The sequence below is a fragment of the Girardinichthys multiradiatus genome, chromosome 2, assembly GCF_021462225.1.
Source record: "Girardinichthys multiradiatus isolate DD_20200921_A chromosome 2, DD_fGirMul_XY1, whole genome shotgun sequence".
Lineage (NCBI taxonomy): Eukaryota > Metazoa > Chordata > Actinopteri > Cyprinodontiformes > Goodeidae > Girardinichthys > Girardinichthys multiradiatus.
The window spans coordinates 25,677,026-25,694,111 of NC_061795.1; the positions used below are offsets into that span (position 1 = coordinate 25,677,026).

The 17,086-nt window shown below is 39.7% G+C and overlaps 2 protein-coding genes across 2 annotated transcripts in view; one reads left to right on the plus strand and one right to left on the minus strand.

Annotated features, from left to right (window-relative positions):
• stra6 (signaling receptor and transporter of retinol STRA6) overlaps positions 1 to 10,074 on the plus strand; it is a 29,032-nt gene extending 18,958 nt beyond the window's left edge. The window contains exons 8-18 of the mRNA XM_047352319.1: positions 2,408 to 2,478; positions 2,565 to 2,644; positions 2,735 to 2,796; positions 3,703 to 3,865; positions 3,974 to 4,049; positions 4,462 to 4,595; positions 4,712 to 4,829; positions 5,155 to 5,256; positions 5,341 to 5,504; positions 6,482 to 6,619; positions 9,522 to 10,074. Of these exons, the coding sequence (XP_047208275.1) occupies positions 2,408 to 2,478; positions 2,565 to 2,644; positions 2,735 to 2,796; positions 3,703 to 3,865; positions 3,974 to 4,049; positions 4,462 to 4,595; positions 4,712 to 4,829; positions 5,155 to 5,256; positions 5,341 to 5,504; positions 6,482 to 6,619; positions 9,522 to 9,760 (1,347 nt within the window). The 3' untranslated portion in view covers positions 9,761 to 10,074. The remainder of the gene's footprint in view (positions 1 to 2,407; positions 2,479 to 2,564; positions 2,645 to 2,734; positions 2,797 to 3,702; positions 3,866 to 3,973; positions 4,050 to 4,461; positions 4,596 to 4,711; positions 4,830 to 5,154; positions 5,257 to 5,340; positions 5,505 to 6,481; positions 6,620 to 9,521) is intronic.
• A 1,684-nt stretch (positions 10,075 to 11,758) lies between these two features.
• islr2 (immunoglobulin superfamily containing leucine-rich repeat 2) lies at positions 11,759 to 15,953 on the minus strand. The gene is made up of 2 exons (XM_047354925.1): positions 15,641 to 15,953; positions 11,759 to 15,092 (listed from the first exon to the last, which is right to left on the minus strand). The coding sequence occupies exon 2, from the start codon at positions 15,082 to 15,084 to the stop codon at positions 12,925 to 12,927; it is 2,160 nt and encodes a 719-aa protein (XP_047210881.1). The 5' UTR covers positions 15,085 to 15,092; positions 15,641 to 15,953; the 3' UTR covers positions 11,759 to 12,924.
• Between the last annotated feature and the right edge of the window lie 1,133 nt (positions 15,954 to 17,086).

Sequence of the window (17,086 nt, forward strand, 5' to 3'; positions counted from 1 at the left end):
GGCACCTGCTCACAGTGCCAAAACCACTGGTAAATGGTTTACTGACCATGGTATCACTGTGCTCAATTGGCCTGCCAACTCTCCTGACCTGAACCCCATAGATAATCTGTGGGATATTGTGAAGAGAACGTTGAGAGACTCAAGACCCAACACTCTGGATGAGCTAAAGGCCGCTATTGAAGCATCCTGGGCCTCCATAAGACCTCAGCAGTGCCACAGGCTGATTGCCTCCATGCCACGCCGCATTGAAGCAGTTATTTCTGCAAAAGGATTCCTGACCAAGTATTGAGTGCATAACTGTACATGATTATTTGAAGGTTGACGTTTTTTGTATTAAAAACACTTTTCTTTTATTGGTCGGATGAAATATGCTAATTTTGTGAGATAGGAATTTTGGGTTTTCATGAGCTGTATGCCACAATCATCCGTATTAAGACAATAAAAGACCTGAAATATTTCAGTTAGTGTGCAATGAATCTAAAATATATGAATGTTAAATTTTCATCATGACATTATGGAAAATAATGAACTTTATCACAATATGCCAATATTTTGAGAAGGACCTGTACTTACACCGAACTTCTAATATTTACTACACATGTACGTTCTTGCCGTTTACCTCCAGGGGAATAAAGTAGTGTCTGTACCTCCACTTTGAAAACGCAACCTTTCCCTCCAGACCCGCCATTTTTGCTGCTTACATCTGCTAGATTGCTTGAGCAGGGCTGCTGTGTGCATTTGTGGTTTGTGTGTAAACTGAACACTGCCTCTGACTGGCTTACAATGAATGCTAACTCTACCTTAGCCAATCTTCATCACATATGCGAATGTCTCGCCTCTCACTCCTCCCTTCACCAAAGAAAAAACGCTTAGCTCCTGTGGCTGTGAGCCACAACAGATGATGACAAATGACAAGAGCTTCAATGAGTAGCTTTAGTTTATAACACGCCCCAGTTAATTGTGAAAATTCGATTACTTGTTACTGAAAAAAGTAACGCCTTTAGTAACGCCATTTATTTTAACACTGTTATTTCCATCACTGCTGTAGACTGAGGGGATTCTGTTGTTTTATTGCTTTTGGACTTATCAGCAGCCTTTGACACCATAAAACACAACATTGTTTTATCACAGTTGGAACATGTTGTTTGTATTAAAGGTACAGCTCTGACTCGGTTGAAGTCATACCTCATAGGCAGGAGCTTTTTTGTCAATCTAGGGCCTTCCTCTCCAGCAGCCACTCTCCATTTTGGGGTTCCCCAGGGGTCCATCCTGGGACCATTGCTGTTTGTTTTGTACATGCTGCCACTAAGTATGTCTTTAGGAAGCATAACATATCTTTTCATTGTTTTGTCAATGACATTCAGGCCTATTTGCCAGCTAAATTAGCAGGTGTAGTGCACTGGCACCCTTATAAAACTGTCTGGCTTATATTAAAATATGGATGAGGTTAAATTTATTAACCTTAAGGAAAAGAAGACGGTTTTCATCTGGTTTGTAAAATCTAACTAAAATGTAGTGTTTATCGAGTGTTTGCTGTGGCTGCCCTAAGATTGTAGAATACCTTACCCCTACATGTCCGCATCACTCAGAGTATAGAATCATTTAAATGATCTTTTAAAAACAAATCTCTTTCCCCTGGCCTCTGACTGATTAAAAGATGCTAAATAGATCTTAGAGATCTAAACTCTTCTATGTTTTACCATTTTTATTACAGTTTAATTCTATTTGCTATTTTATAATTGTCAGGGTTATTGTGAAGCACTTTGGTCAAATGTTGTCATTTTTTAGATGTGCTAAATGAATAAATGTGACGTTGACATTGACTGTATTCCTGTAGATTTCATTCTCCTTATCGATGCTTGCAAAAACATTTACTTGTGTGAGAACTGCTCTGATTTTTAAGTTCTTTGGACAAAGTCTAATAGATTTTTTCCTGTTCTTGGAATAACAAAGTATACAGTATTTGATTTTATTGGGTGTCATGTCCACAGTACACTTGGCTAATGGTCCACTTATCTCTGGGAGGTATTCATAACTTAGATGTGTTGAATGGGGTCTCTTCACAACAAAATGGATGTTTTGACCATTTCTACTTAGCTCTGTGGATATGAAGGCTGTTTTTGTTTCTAGACAAAGGAGGGTTTTTTTTTTTTATCTCCAAATGCTAACAGTTTCTTTAGCAGCATTTTGAAGGCCACACTTTGAATCTAACGTTTTAAAGTTTCCAGTCATATTTGAGTTCTTAGAAAAAACTACACACATAAGTTCTGCAAATTTGATTCAATTCAGAATTGAATACTCACAAACATTATGGATATGCTGCATATATTTGGTATGCACCCCCTGGCTTAACTGCAAGTTTTAAAAAAGTCCAGCTTCACCATATTGCCCTTTTCTGTTCCTTTAGGATCTCAGTAGCAGCTATTATAGAGACTATGTAAAGAAAGTTCTTTATCAGAAGAAGCCCAGCAAAGTCAAGTAAGAATAATACAGCATGTTGTTAGGATCCACTGTGGTATTCGGTGCAGTTCAGGTGTGTAACTCTATTTTCTTTCCACTATTAGCACATCAAGCACAGACAAACCAAAACTACAACAGCGAGTAACTGATGCTGTGAGATCTTATATTTACACTCCAGGGGAAGGTAAATATGACTTCATCTAAACTGGTTATATGTATAGATGTTAAGACATTTTTCATTGTTTTATAACAATTGACTTTTTTTATTACGCAGCTTTCCGTTTCCCGCTGAAGTTGGCAATATCTTGTGTAGTTTCTTTTATAACCCTGTATCAGGTAACTACCACTCCTCCATACATACATACAATTTTACTTCCCCTGTAAAATATAACAACACTGTTAACTGTATCCTTCTTATTTATCCAGATATTTACAGGGACAGTGAAGAAGGACACATAATCTTATTATTATCTCTGTCTGACATTAAATCAGACTAATCTTTTCCTTTTTCAGGCCATTTATGATTATCAAAGTTATTTCTATTTGCTAAATGGCAGAATATTTAGTTTCCCTAAAGGAAGATTAATTTGGCTTTAAAGAAGTTGGAAAAACCCAGAAGAGTATTTTATGGCTTTCTAAGATTCACATACTGTATATTTCTGAAGAGATCTGAGTTAAATGGAGGCAGAGCTGTGGGTGTGTTTTAAGACAATACCTCACAACACATTGCTTCTGTCTATGACATCATGGAAAAATTAAAATAAACCAGTTTATATATCAGAAGGAGAATTGTGGACCTCCACAAGTTTGGTTCATACTTGGGTGTCATTTCCAGATGCAATGTTCATTTGTTCAAACAATGATTATAGATGTATAAATAGTATAGGAATCTATTTTGGTGCAAACTCTTTGCATCAACTCCAGAACATGAGCAAATGACCTTGTCAAGATGCTAGCCGAAGCTGGTGAGAGAGTTTTAACATCCACAGTGAAACCAGTCCTGTCCCGACATGGGCCCAGAGGTCAATCAGAGAGGAAGAAGCCATTACTCCGAAAGCAACATATAAAAAGCCAGATTACAGTGCACAAAGGGACAAAAGCCTTTTATTTCTGTAGACAGGTCCTGTGGTCTAATGAATATGAAATTCAAGTTGCATCTAGCACAATGATTAAGATGATGAAAATTGAATAATAAGTGATAACACTAGAGTATAGAAACATCTTCTGTTTTTTTCCCTTCAGACGGGTCTTGTATTGATCTCTTTTGTGGTGCCAACAATACAGAAAGCCAGGTTTGGCGTCAATGAAGATATTGCAAATTTTTTAGCTGGCTTCCAGATAATTCTGTCTCCAGACAGAAAGGAAGTTGTCAGAATTGTTGTTTACTACATGTGGTGTGTGGAAGGTGAGTGAGACCAGAAACAGTGTACAGCGTATATCATCATTGTATCATTATTAACAGCTTTTTGCTGATATCTAATTAACTTTTTTCCACATGCTAATTTTCCTGCAGTGTGCTACATCTCAGCAATGACTCTGTCTTGTTTGGTCAACTTGGTTCTGCTCATGCGGTCAATGGTTTTGCATCGGTAGGTCAGGGAACATAGCTCAATAATTGCTTGTTTTTCCAATAATTGCTGTTGTACTTTCCATAGTTGTTCATTCCTGATAATTTTATAGCATTATAAAAAAATAGAGAACTAATCATCAAGACAGAAAAGCGTTCAGTTTTCTGTTTGCTGCTGTTTAAACTGAAAACAGCAATTAAGAGGGGAAATCAAATGCTGTTATTCACATAAGGAACATCATGTTAAAAGAGAGGCTTTATTAGTCGAGCGTAGAATTGCATTTCAGTGGCATCCTTTCTAAAAGACCTCTTCATTATAGCTCTATATTATTATTATTATTATTATTATTATTATTATTATTATTATTATTATTATTATTATTATTATGTTTTGCACAATGTTGCGTTGTCTTAATTGTGTTTCTCCTCCTTAGGTCCAACCTAAAGGGGCTGTACAGAGGAGATATTTATAATGTCTACAACTGCCAGCGAAGCATCAGAGCATCCAGGCCAGCTCTGGTCTGCTGGATGGGCTACACCAGCTTTACAGCAGCTCATATCTGTATTGGTACATTTAAACACTGAAATTATCCATGCAGCAAGAATTAGGCTTTTAGTGTTTTATTTATCCCTCATTGTAGAAAACAGTAGAATGAGACTCTGAAATATTTTATTTTCTTGCAGGTATGATCATTCAGACCTTAGTGTTCTTCCTCTGCCTTCTGATCGCTGTCTTCCTCATAATCATACCCATTTTGCACAGACAGAATCTGATTCTTTTTCAGATCCTATTGAGAATGTGGTAAGCATCTTCACATTGCTTACTATTTAACAGTTGTCAACAGTTTAACTGTCACATTGTCCTTTGGCATGTTTTTAACATTTCTGTCATATAAAACACTCATTTACAATTTTATTTTCAGCAGTAAAGGTTAAAATTTCACTAGAACTTTAAAAACAGCTCTTTTTTTTTTGCTTGGTTTGACACTGTTTTCATTTTACAACACCCTTTATGTACAATGCCCAGAGATAATTTGGGTTCACAATATTTCCTGGTAGCTACAAATATGTTTTATGTCTCCAGTCAGAAAACAGGAAATGTCTGACTGTTGATTTTGTCCTTTCAGGCCTTTCTGGTTGATGATTCTCCTAGCTGTGGTGCTTCAGCACATCACTGCAAGGTTTTGCTTCATCAAGAAAACAGCCGGAACTCGAGACTTAAACAACAGGTTTTTTACAAAACTCTTTGTACCTCTGTCTCGGTTTCTAAATGGCTGCATGACTTTCTGCATGTACTCTGACCTCTCTTACAGGGGTAATCTGTTCCTGCTGACATATCTGCTGTTTCCCGTCAATGTTCTGATTGGAGTGTTACTGGCTGTCTGGCGCATGATCATCACTGCCCTGTTCAATATCGTCCACATGGGACGCATGGATATTAGCCTTCTTAACCGCAATGTGGAGGCATTTGATCCGGGTGAGCAAGACATTTTGTATGGTGTACAGGCAGCAAGAGTGTTGGAATGGAACAAAAATGTACAGTTTATGCAAATAGCTGCAGGATTAGAAGCGTATACAGTAATCAAACAGTAGACAATTTCTGAGACAAGACGGGAGGAGCAAGATAATTTTTTTCAAAACCTCCAAACCTCCAAACAGTTCACCCAACAAGAGGGTCACTACTTATCCACCATTATTAAGAAACATTCTATGCATAGATTTCCAAGTCAACACTGCACCGTGGCTCTCTTGGTTCTTCCAAGCAAGCCTCATTTCTGAAAGCTGACATCTTCGCAGAATATGGCTGACATGACTGATTTTGTTTAGAGATTTTTTTTATGTACTGCTTAAAAAGTTGCTGTATTCCCCTCTCCCCGAAAGTCTGATTTTATCCTAAATGCATGCATTATGAATTATTTTTATGCATGCAAATTGCATCTGGGTAGGTACTATTTGCACACTGGTGCAAAAACACTGGTGGCCTGCCTTAAGCACGCTCAAATAGCTTTTGGAATTTGTGTGATGGTGTTTACACATCAGAGAGTACTTGTAGCATGCTTTTACATTTGTAAATGCATTGTTATTTTTCTTTACATAGATAGCAAATTTGGCCTTTTAACCAACGAGAAAAGGCTTCTGTGATCCCACTTAGAGGCTAGATATGTGCATCATATCCATTTTCCCATTCTGCCACCTCACAGGAGTCTGCATTATATCTGTATTCTGTGTGGTGCCCAGACTCTAATTGGACACCAATCTCTGAAATGGGTGCAGATTTAAGACATCTGTTGTCAGGAAAAGCAGGTGCTGGAAAAAAAAAAGAGAGAGAAGTGTGATTTTGCAGCCATTATGTGTGATTGCCTCAAAGCCAACCTGAGGTGTAGCCTTGCATGTTTATTGCTTTTGCCCTGTCAGAGTGATACCCCCCTCTCTCTTTCCTGTGTTTGTCTGCAGCCTACCGCTGCTATGCTCATTATCTGAAGATTGAGGTGAGCCAGTCTCACCCTGTGATGAAGGCCTTCTGCGGGATGCTGCTGCAGTCTTTGGACCAGGAGAACAAAGCTGTACACAAGTCACGGGATGCTGAAGAGGGTCTGTAGCAACAAATTCTGTTCATCCCCAACGCTTCTGTCATAGTTTTTAGCTATTTTATTGTGCACAGTAACTTAAAGTAAATTCTCTTAAAGCATAGGATTATTATAGCATTAATTAATTGATTGTTTGAAGCCTTGTTAAACTATATCAATGTGTCGATAATCAGGCTCATCCTCTATGAAAAATCTGTCTGAAGGGTAAATTCTTTGCTCTTCCAATACGATTTCTGTCAGAAATGTAAAGAAGCAGGGGGTTCTGAACATTTCTAAGATTAGGAACTTCTCCAAAGCTGAAAGTGAAAGGTTTATTATTACAAAACAGAACACTTAAAGTATTGATTAAACATCTTTTAAACATTTATAAAAATTTGACCAGTCTCTCTGGAGTTCATAGTAAGGGGTTTTATGGCCTAACTTGAGGTCTAACATCTTATTTTAGAGTGAACATTTTGGGGTGGGAAAAATAAGCAATATAAAGTTTCAGAACACAATTTGATCCACCTGCCTCTCTTACCAGAACCACCATGATAGAACAGGAAAAATGAGAGTGAATACATTTTCTACTGTCTCTATATCACTTGGGTTGGGGTGGTTCCAGCTCCTCCCACTATCTTTGCTGCTCTAACAAAGGTTAGAGGTCACTCTGAAAAAGGCAAGACGAACGGGGGCTAGCTTTTGGATATCCGTAGGTTCCCCACTTTTGATTTTGATCCAGATGATATGGCGGAAAACAAGAGAAAAATCATGTAGGAATTTTACACCGAACTAGAAAAATGTTGCAAAGTGAGCAACATTTATTGCAACTGAATCTCTACAAGTTGATCAGGCTGCTCTCTAAATTAGTGAGGCAAAACCCCTTGCTAGTTCTGGGTCTTTTCATTTCTCTATCTGAGCCAGTAGCATCTAAGGGATAAGACATCACAAGAAGCTAGTTGGCCAATCAGAAGCAGCCTTAAAGCGAGAGGCACATCACATTAGACAGCAAATAAGAAAGATGGATTCTATTCTTTCAATTACATTTCTTAGACAAGAGAGAGACCAGAAATGTTAAACTATCATTGTAGATAAAACATTATCTTATGCCTTTTATTCATGGTTTCAGATGTAATGATTTTATTAAACAAAAAGATTGTATTTTAAGTTAAAGAGTTTTTATCAAAGGTTTAAAACAATAATATTTAAAGGTGGCTAATTATGAATTTTTTAAAAATTTTCTGAACTTAATTATAAGATTAATCATACTTCCAAAAGAGGCTGAACAATGGTGCAGTCGGTAGCACTGTTGCCTTGCAGGGTTCGAATCCCAGCCTAAGGTTCTTCTGCATGGAATCTGCATGTTCTCCGTGTGCATTCGCTGGTTCTCCAGTTTCCTCCCCCAGTCGAAAAACATGACTATTAGGTAAATCAGTCTCTCTGAATTGCCCATAGGTATGAGTGTGTGCAGGCATGGTTGTTTGTCCTAGATGTCTCTGTGTTGCCCTGTGATGGACTGGCAATCTGTCCAGGGTGAACCCTGATGGTCACCCAGTGAAGGCTGCAGATAGGCACCAGCCCCCAAAGTCCTTATGAGGATAAGCAGGAATAGTCAGTAAATGGATATTTGAAGACATTTGACACATACTGACAAACATTTAAAATCTTAGTAGCACAAGACTTTGAGTTCATGAAACTCTCAATATTACTTTTGTGGCTAAATCTAAAAGCTTCAACAAGGATGTTTTGATGATCTTTGGAGCTTCTATGTGAAAGGTCAGATCTGAAATGTTCTATATGTAACATATTTCAAATTTATACAAATGTCTATTCAGTTAGAGTTTGGGAAGGAGCTCAACATGCATGAACTTAACAGTAGAATGTGATTAATTTAACTACGCTGTCGCTGATTGTACTGATAAACTACGTAGCTGATTGTGGTGATAAACTAACAGTGTTACCGATTAGACTGAAAACTAATGAACCTTAATGATTCTGGGGAAACAGATGTGTCCTACAAAATCATGAAGTGTCTGCTAGCATTTTAATAGGTGGACTTTACATGAGAAAAAAACTAACAAGATAAATGCCAGTCTAATATTGACATTAAAAGCAAGAACTTTAATTGTATTTCAAATCAGGTCATGGTAACACATAATTAGATCATAAAACTGTCTTGCACGCACGCTCAAGATGAGAGCTTCACAGTTCTGATTTAATTTCTCCAGAACAAATTGAGTCTTACTGAGGAATAATTTACAGCTCTGCTGTTGGTCTCAATCAAATCTGCCATAAATAAATCAGTCGCCTTTATTACTCTGATCTTCCATCACCTGAAAGACAGCATCACCACTAAAGTTGGTGTTTTTCCTCATTCACGTGAAACCAATTTTATACTTTTAATATCACAAAGCATGTAGGAGCTTTGAGGCTTTGCTGCTGAGCTGTAATCATAACACTGCTGCAAACAGGAGGTGAGTGATGGTCGCCCACGCACAAAGTGAGAAAGAAGCAGGAAAACTGATCAGGACTCATCAGTAGCGGAGGAATGTAGGTGAAGCTGAGTCTAATTACTGATTTGCCATGGACATGTTGCTTGTTTGCATCTAGAAAACAATGCATTTATCAGGAATCGTCTATTGTATTGCAGAGATTACTTCTTAAGCAGCTGATTAAACAGATGAGCTACACTAATTGCCTGCTACATATTCATGCTGCCCAAGGGGTTTAAGCTTTCAGCCAGTATGCTCCCACAATGCTTAGAGGATTAAAAAATGATTGCCTTCTATTATTACACTTTACATAGTATCTTTCAAGTCCTCTGTGGCCCATACAAAGGGGCCTCATTTCAGCTTTGAATCTAAAAGGTTATTTTTTGTGTGTATAAGTGTCTTGATGGTACTATCATAACGTCTATCTCTCCTCAGGGATCCAGCTGGTGCAGCAGGAGAAGAAACTGCACAATATCTCCAGTGCCAAGCAGGCTCGGATGCACTGGCAGCTCCTCTACACCCTGGTCAACAACCCCTCCCTGGTGAGCACCAGAAAGCACTTCCAGCTTCAGACAGCAGATAATTTCCTGAATGGAAGCCTCAACCGCAGCAGCAAGCAGGGCAGCAGAAAGGAAGTAACACCCAAAGAGGCAGAGGCCACAGCCAGCAACTGAACCAGAGCGTTTGACCCTCATAATGTTCTGGCTTCCGAAGCTACAATGATTTGGATCAAATCTTATTGTGAGATTTCTCAAAACCTACAATAGATGTACCTGCGACTTGCATTATACAATGTCTTGCATGAGTATTCCTATCCATTGAAATGCTTCACATTTTGTCAACTTTCAACTACAAACTTGAGAGTTTTTTGGAGGAGGTTTGTGTGATAGAGCAACATACACTAATGCATATTTGTGAAATGCAATGAAAATGATACATGGTTTTCCATAGTTTTAATAAGTAAAATCCTGAACATTTTGGCATGCATTTGTAGTCAGACCATTTTAATCTGGTATCCTTAAATAAACTCCAGTTGAACGAGGTCACAAGGTTAGAAGGTTAGAAGAGTCCACTGCTTTAATTTCAGGATAAACACAATTGGGAGGCGTTAATATCAGAGTTAGGATATAAAACAAAATCCCAGGCTTTGAACATATCATGGAACACTGTTAATTCCATCATCCATAAATAAAAGAGTATGGGGGGGGGGGGGGGGGGGGGGGGGGGGATTTCATCAGAGAAGCAGTCAACAGGCCCATAGTAATTCAGGGGGAACTGCAGTGAACAAGAGCTCAGGTGGAAGATTTTGTTGTCAGTGGAACAATAGTAATGCAGTGCTCTCTACAAACCTGGCCATTATAGAAGAGTCATGCTGGACACGTAGAGGAAAAAGGTGCTCTGGCCAGACTGAACACATCATCCCCACAGTGAAACATGGCTGTGGCAGCATCATGCTGTGGGGATGCTTTTCTTCAGTAGGAGCAGGGAAGCAGGTCAGATTTGATTGCAAGATGGGGTCAACTAATTACAGTCCAAACCTTGGGAAAAAAAACCTGTTAAAGGCTGCAAAAGACTTAAGACTGGAGTGGAGCCTCACCCTCCATCAGGAAGATATCAATTAACTTCCAGCCAGAACTACAATGGCATGGTTCATACATGTATTAAAATGGTCCTGTCAAAGTCCAGGCCTGAGTCAAATTGGAAATCTGGATATGTGTGGGGGGTATTTCTTTGGAAAATCATTCAAAACTCATGAACCATCCACTTTAACATTATGTTTGTCTATCACAAAAATCACAAAAGAGTGCTTTTAAAGTTGTGGCTAAAGAGACAGGATGTCCAAGGACTATAAATAGTGCCTCAGTTTGAAATATTTTTCAAGTCTTTCCCATGTGTGTGAAGTCCTGTTTTGGTCATGTGGTAGAGCCACTTTGCTGAGTCTGTTAGGAAAGCTTGGCTGACATCTAATTTTTCCAACAAATGCATTAAATATAATTTGCAACAAATAAATGTGCTTACTTTGGGATAGACCTTAGCTGCACTACAGTTCAAGCTCTATATTAATCATGTTTTCTTATGTACAATGCAGAACTTACAAATATTTAGTTGGACAATGCAATCCAATGAGCCACCTTACAACAGAGGGTATCTATTTATAAATACACAAATGTGTTTTATTAGACCTTTTTTTAATTACACTTGTTTGTAATTACTATTAAGCTGTGGAATAGGAGCTGCCATAGAAATCTTGTCTTGTTCCATTTAGTTTAAAACTTCTTGCTGCTATAAGCCCTTTCTATTGTTGTCAAAGCTCTATTGTGATTTCTTATGTTCTGTCGTCCCTTACTTTTCTGATTAATGTGAAAATAAATCTTTAAACCAGTCTTTTGAACTTATTTGACACATCTTTGTATATTTTCTTAATTCAGTTTTAAAATGTATTATAGGGAGTCTGAGGACAAAAGAAGATTTAGTCTGACTGGCTCTTACTAATCCTGAAATTTTCTATTTTATTTTTTTTTAAAGTGTGAATTTCACCCTTCTGAATCAGGAGATATTTAACTGTTAGTATCCATTTTTATAATCCTATATTAGGAGGATTCGGGAAAAAACAGTCATTTGTCATATTTAGCGAGAAAGGTCCGTTAAATCAAGACAGAACAAAGCATCCGTTTAGTTTTAAAGATTTTATTAATTCCACTTACATAAATTTATATCAAAAAATCGTAAAAGGTCACGTTTTTTGTTCTCGTTTTACAACATTTTTCACAGAAACTCACTATATGCGACAAATTACAGGACAGTGAAGCCGCCAGACGCTCCGTGCGCCTTTTTCTTCCTTTAGGCTTCGCTGCAATTGAAAATAAAGTAAAGCCCGTAAAAAAAAGCAATAACTGTAATTTGCTGGGATTTACATCACAGTTGGACAGCAACATCTAAAGCCCTACAGACTAGACTAATCAAAAACCACACAAGGAAAACACGCGTGACATGCCATGGACGCGTCCTTTGTAAAAAGCGAGGGTATAGGTTCCGTCAAGCACCCGTTGATTCATTTTTAAAGCCTGTTTAGACGTTACGTGTAACAACATTTTATCGTTAAATAACCTTAGATTTAGTTTTTTTCTTATTTCCCATCAAGCACAAACACAACTGAAAGCGCAATCTCCCTTTTAGGACGAACAGGACATCGTGCAAGATGCGGTTGTGCGCTCTGACCGACCCAAATATCCGCAGCCTCTGAGTTCACCTTATCAAACGCCACATCAGACCGAATCGAACCTTTTTGCGTGAGTCAATGACACCTGAGAGGATGTTTAATTGTGGCCTTAACGCAGCGCACGAAGACGCACACAGGTTAAAAAGAGAAGCGAGTCCCTGATGTCTGTCTAATTAAAATGGCTTTAAAACATTATGGCACTTTGTTTGGTTGAGTTTTTGTGGTCCGAAAACGGCGATTAAATATTTAGTAGCTACCCTTCATTTGGCCTCTAATAAACTAATTCCCATCGCCTCTGCCCAACATGCGCCTGCGTGTGTGCTTATCCCGCAGAAAGGGAACATTTTGCGGCTTTCTTTCTTGTCGCTATTTGAGATCCGATAAAATGTCTGAATCTGTGCTTGTTTTGTAAACACGACAGAGTACAAATGCAACACGAATTAATTCACAATCTCGGTGATTGAAGGACTGTCTGAAGTAAAAAAAAAAAAAAAGAGAAATCATTAATATCAGCCTTCTTTTAAAATCACGTGTACCGATGAGGTGGGGGTTACCTGCTCGAATGTAGGCTACTTTAAAGTAAACTATTTTACAAATACTCGCAGGCGTCCGTCGAGCTCAGCGGCTGGGCTGCTTATAGTTGCCGTTGATTTCCTCCGAGATGGTGACGGCCTCCGCTCCGAGCGGTAACCTGTCGCTGTACTCGGAGCCAACCTCGAACTCCTCCGGGTTGGTTTTGGATGAGGATCCGGGGATGGATTCGGTCACCACGCTCCCCTCAGCATCACCATCCTCATCTCCGTCTCCTTCCTCTGCCTCGGCCTCCTCCTCTCCTTCTCTATCTCCCACTTCACTGGGGTTGAAGGTTTTCTCTGACTCCACAAAAGACGCCCTGGGATCAAAATCTCTTGTCATCTGCTTCTCCATCTGATCCGGATTGTGTGCCTTCATGATCAGCTTGTAGGTTTTTCCCTGGTACTTGTACAGTAAGTGGCAGCAGGTGGCTCCCAGCAAGGGAACAGTGGCCAGGCCCAATAGGAAAATGCTGACAACCACAATAATTAGCAGGGAGGGGATTTTTTTTCTTGTCGTGAAGACCACTTGGACCTGGCAGTCTTGCCCCCCATAAGTAAGACAGAGAGTGTAATTAGTGCCAGGCTGTAAGCCGTGGAAGAGGTATGCATTAACCCCCTCCTCTATGTTAGACCACTGTACCAGGGAGTGTCCATTTCCTGTTTTCACGCAGAGGTAGAGCATGTCCAACGTGTCCTTACTGGAAGAAGACTGCCGCAGACCAAAGGGCTCTTTGACGACCATTTCCTGGTTCTCATTCTGACTCAGATGAAGGTTAGACTTGCTGCTGGGGAGCTGCAGTGGGTTCAACTGCACTTTGGCCTCGGTTTCTGACACTTCCAACGCAATGACACCAAAATCGAAGGTGTACTGCTTCAGGTCATCCAGAGTCATGTTAAAGGCATGATTGGAGATGTATTCGCTGCCTTCTCTCACACCACATTTGCTTCCAAAGCTGGGGTCCTTGTAAACACCTCCACCCTGTTCTGATTCACCAGTTTTGTGCTTTGAACGATCATCAGGGATTTCCTTTGTCTTTTCCTCATGCTTAGCCCAGTTGATCACATTGTTCTTGACCGCCTTGGGGTCTGAAGGTTTTTTACCAGATTGACGGCTCTTGTCCAGAGTTGAATCGGGGACTGAATTGCTTCCCTGCTTTGGGCTCGGAGCTACAGCCAGTTTGACACTGCTCTCTGCCTTACCTAACTCATTCACAGCAGAGCAACTATAATTGCCATCCTCCTTCTTGCTCATGTGAGGGATGAAGAGAGTCCTGTTTCTAAATACAAGAAATCTATTGTTGGTTGTTTTATCATTTACTGGTAAATCATTTACTTCTACAGTGGATGGCAGGGGGAAGAGATAATTTTGATTTCCAGCAGTCACCTCCCAGCTGACCAGAGGCATAGGGCTCCCTTTTGTCTCACAGTTTAAGATGACGGAAACACCCTCATGAAGAACAGTGTTCTCTATGTTTGGTTGATAGGTTATGGTCACAATAGGGGCTTCACACTGCAATTTAGGAATCTTTGAAACCTCCACCCCCTTCAGATGTTCAGGGGCCTCACACTGGATTAGATTAGTATCAGGTACAGCAATTTTTGTGGTTTCAATCCAATCCCTCAGCCACTCTAGGTTGCAGGAGCAGGTGAACGGGTTGCTGAAAATCTGCAGGTGGGACATTGAGGAGAGAGCGCTGAAGGTACCCTGCGCAATGGTAGTGAACCTGTTGTTGTTGATGCGGAGGGACCTGAGGTCTTTCAGAGTGGAGAAGGCGTCCTTCGGAAGGTTCACCATCTCGTTGTTGTTCATTTTTAGAAGCTGTAGTGCTGTGAGGTTTTGCAAGTCTCCCCAGGGGAAATTTACAATCTTATTGTTGCTAATGTCCAGGTTGCGAAGCTGAATCAGGGGGGCCAAGGTGTTCGCCTCGATGCTGACGATCTCATTGTGTGCCAGCCAGAGAGAGCTGACCTGAATGATGTTGACAAAGCTTTTACTTTTCAGGGATTTGATCTTGTTGGCTGAGAGGCTCACAGTGGTAACGTTAAAGGGGAGGCCGACAGGCACCTCAAGCAGATCTTTGTAGGCACAGTCAGCAAACTGGTGGGTAAATTTATCCTGGCAGTTGCAGAGCTCTGGACAGCTCTGCACAATGCCGATCAAAGTAGTCCACAAAGCAAGGAGCTGCAGGATCCTTCTAGCCATTTCTGCACCTGCAGGCATCAACAAGCAGACATTATAAAATGCTTTAAATTACTATTAGACGTATAATTCAAATGCGTGTTTCAAAATATAGATTTAATAACTGCAAACAAAAACGCCACATAGATCTGGTTAAAAACAAAGGAAGTTTCTTTTTTTTTACATTCTACATCCTTAAACAACGCTGCTTTAGGAGTTTTTTGCATAAATCATGGGACAACATAACTATATTATAAGCTATGATGTTATAAGAGGAGACATTCCAGGGTCAAATTATCTATCCTTTGTGCGCGCTTCTCAATCTGTATAAGGCACATAGGCGCTGTCCTTGGTGATGAAACCACTTTTCTCCTTTTATTTTAACCAAAAACATTTAAGTCCGAGCGATATTTATTGGATTGTAATGTATGTAATTGCCATGCAACACGGTTTAAACTTTAGGACAAACGTCGTTGTGATTCATAGCTGCATGGTGATTTTAGCTGCTCCAGTTTGTATCTTTCCCTCATCTTGAACACTGAACTTACAACTGCCTTGATTAATCATCGATTCGTCTTACCTTCTCAGAGTTAACTTCAAATCCTGTTATTTGTATTCGGAGTTTTACAGTCCTCTAGATTTTACAAGTTTAAATGTGGAAAAAAGTGGCGTCCGCACGCGTCGTAGATCCCTTCACATATTTTTTGCCGAACTGGACAGCGTTGAGGAAGGAGGAGGGTGGCAAGAACATTTTTTCCTCAACCCGGACAGTCGCTGCTGCGGTCCGTCGGACGCTTTTTTCCTCCTCACTGCGAGTGAAGGATCCGCTGCGCGCTCCCGTCGCTGCGGAGCGAGAAACGGGGACATGAACGCGCAGCCTCTCCCATCCTTTTCGCTATTAAAGACACAGAAGCTCCGGGCTCCTCCGCCCTCAAAGAGAATTCATAATTTAGGATTTGATGTTTAATTCATCGCTGCGACCCCAGCCCAGTCTTTGACCTCATTCGATCTGGCTGCAGCCTTTTTTTCTGTCAAGGACTTTGTAAACACAATTTCATTCATTTATATATAGTTGTTTCGCGAGTGGCACAGTGTAGACACGGTTAAAAACGCAGTGTAGTTGATTTTAATAAAATTATTTTTTTTTAAAAAGAACGAATCAGACAATCAAACTTCCTGAGACAAGACATCTACCCTTTCACACATACCATACCACTTTATTTCTTATTTTTTCATTATTGTCATCGGGTGTTGGTAAATAGAGAGCTGTTTCCTGCTCAAATACTACCACCTTCTGGCGTTCAGCCTGAACTCTTTCAGTGAGTCCAAAAGGAAATGTTGAATATTTACAGCCTTTTAGATTTTTTCACATCAAAGCCACACATTTCAATATGTTTAGTTGGAATTGTGTGTAATATACTAACATAAAATAGCAAATAATTGTGAAGTGGGTGAAGAGTATATAAAAAAAAGGGGATTTGTATTTTTATTTAGCCCCCTAAGTTAACATTTTGTAGTACCATCTTTTGCTGGAATTGCAGTCTTATGAGCCAGGCCTCTTCAAATTTTGCAAATTTAGATAATTTAATGCATTTTCTTTGCAAAATAGTTCAAGCTAATTCAGATTAGATAGAGTTTGTCAACATAATCTCTAGCCTTGCCACAGATATTCAACTGGATTGGTGTCTGTACTTTGACATTCTAACACCAATATGATTTGATCTAAACTACTCTAGCTCTGGTTGTATTTAGGGTTAGTGTCCAATTGGAAGTTCAATCTCTGCAGCAGACTCAAGCCTTTCGCAATCTCTAACAGATAATCCTTCAGTATTTTCCTGTATCCATCTTCCCATCAACTCTGACCACCTTCCCAGTTCTCGGTTAAAAAATTATCCCCGTAACCTGATGCTAACACCACCATGAGTCACTGTGGGCAGGGGCGGACTGGGGAGAAAAAGGGTCCCAGGAGCTTCTGACAGACTCGCCCACTTTCAACTGGTGGGTGGAAATTTTGATAAAAAATCTT

Excerpts from the sequence above, each read along its gene's own strand:
- islr2 (XM_047354925.1), bottom strand. The coding sequence starts at position 15,084 with ATGGCTAGAAGGATCCTGCAGCTCCTTGCTTTGTGGACTACTTTGATC.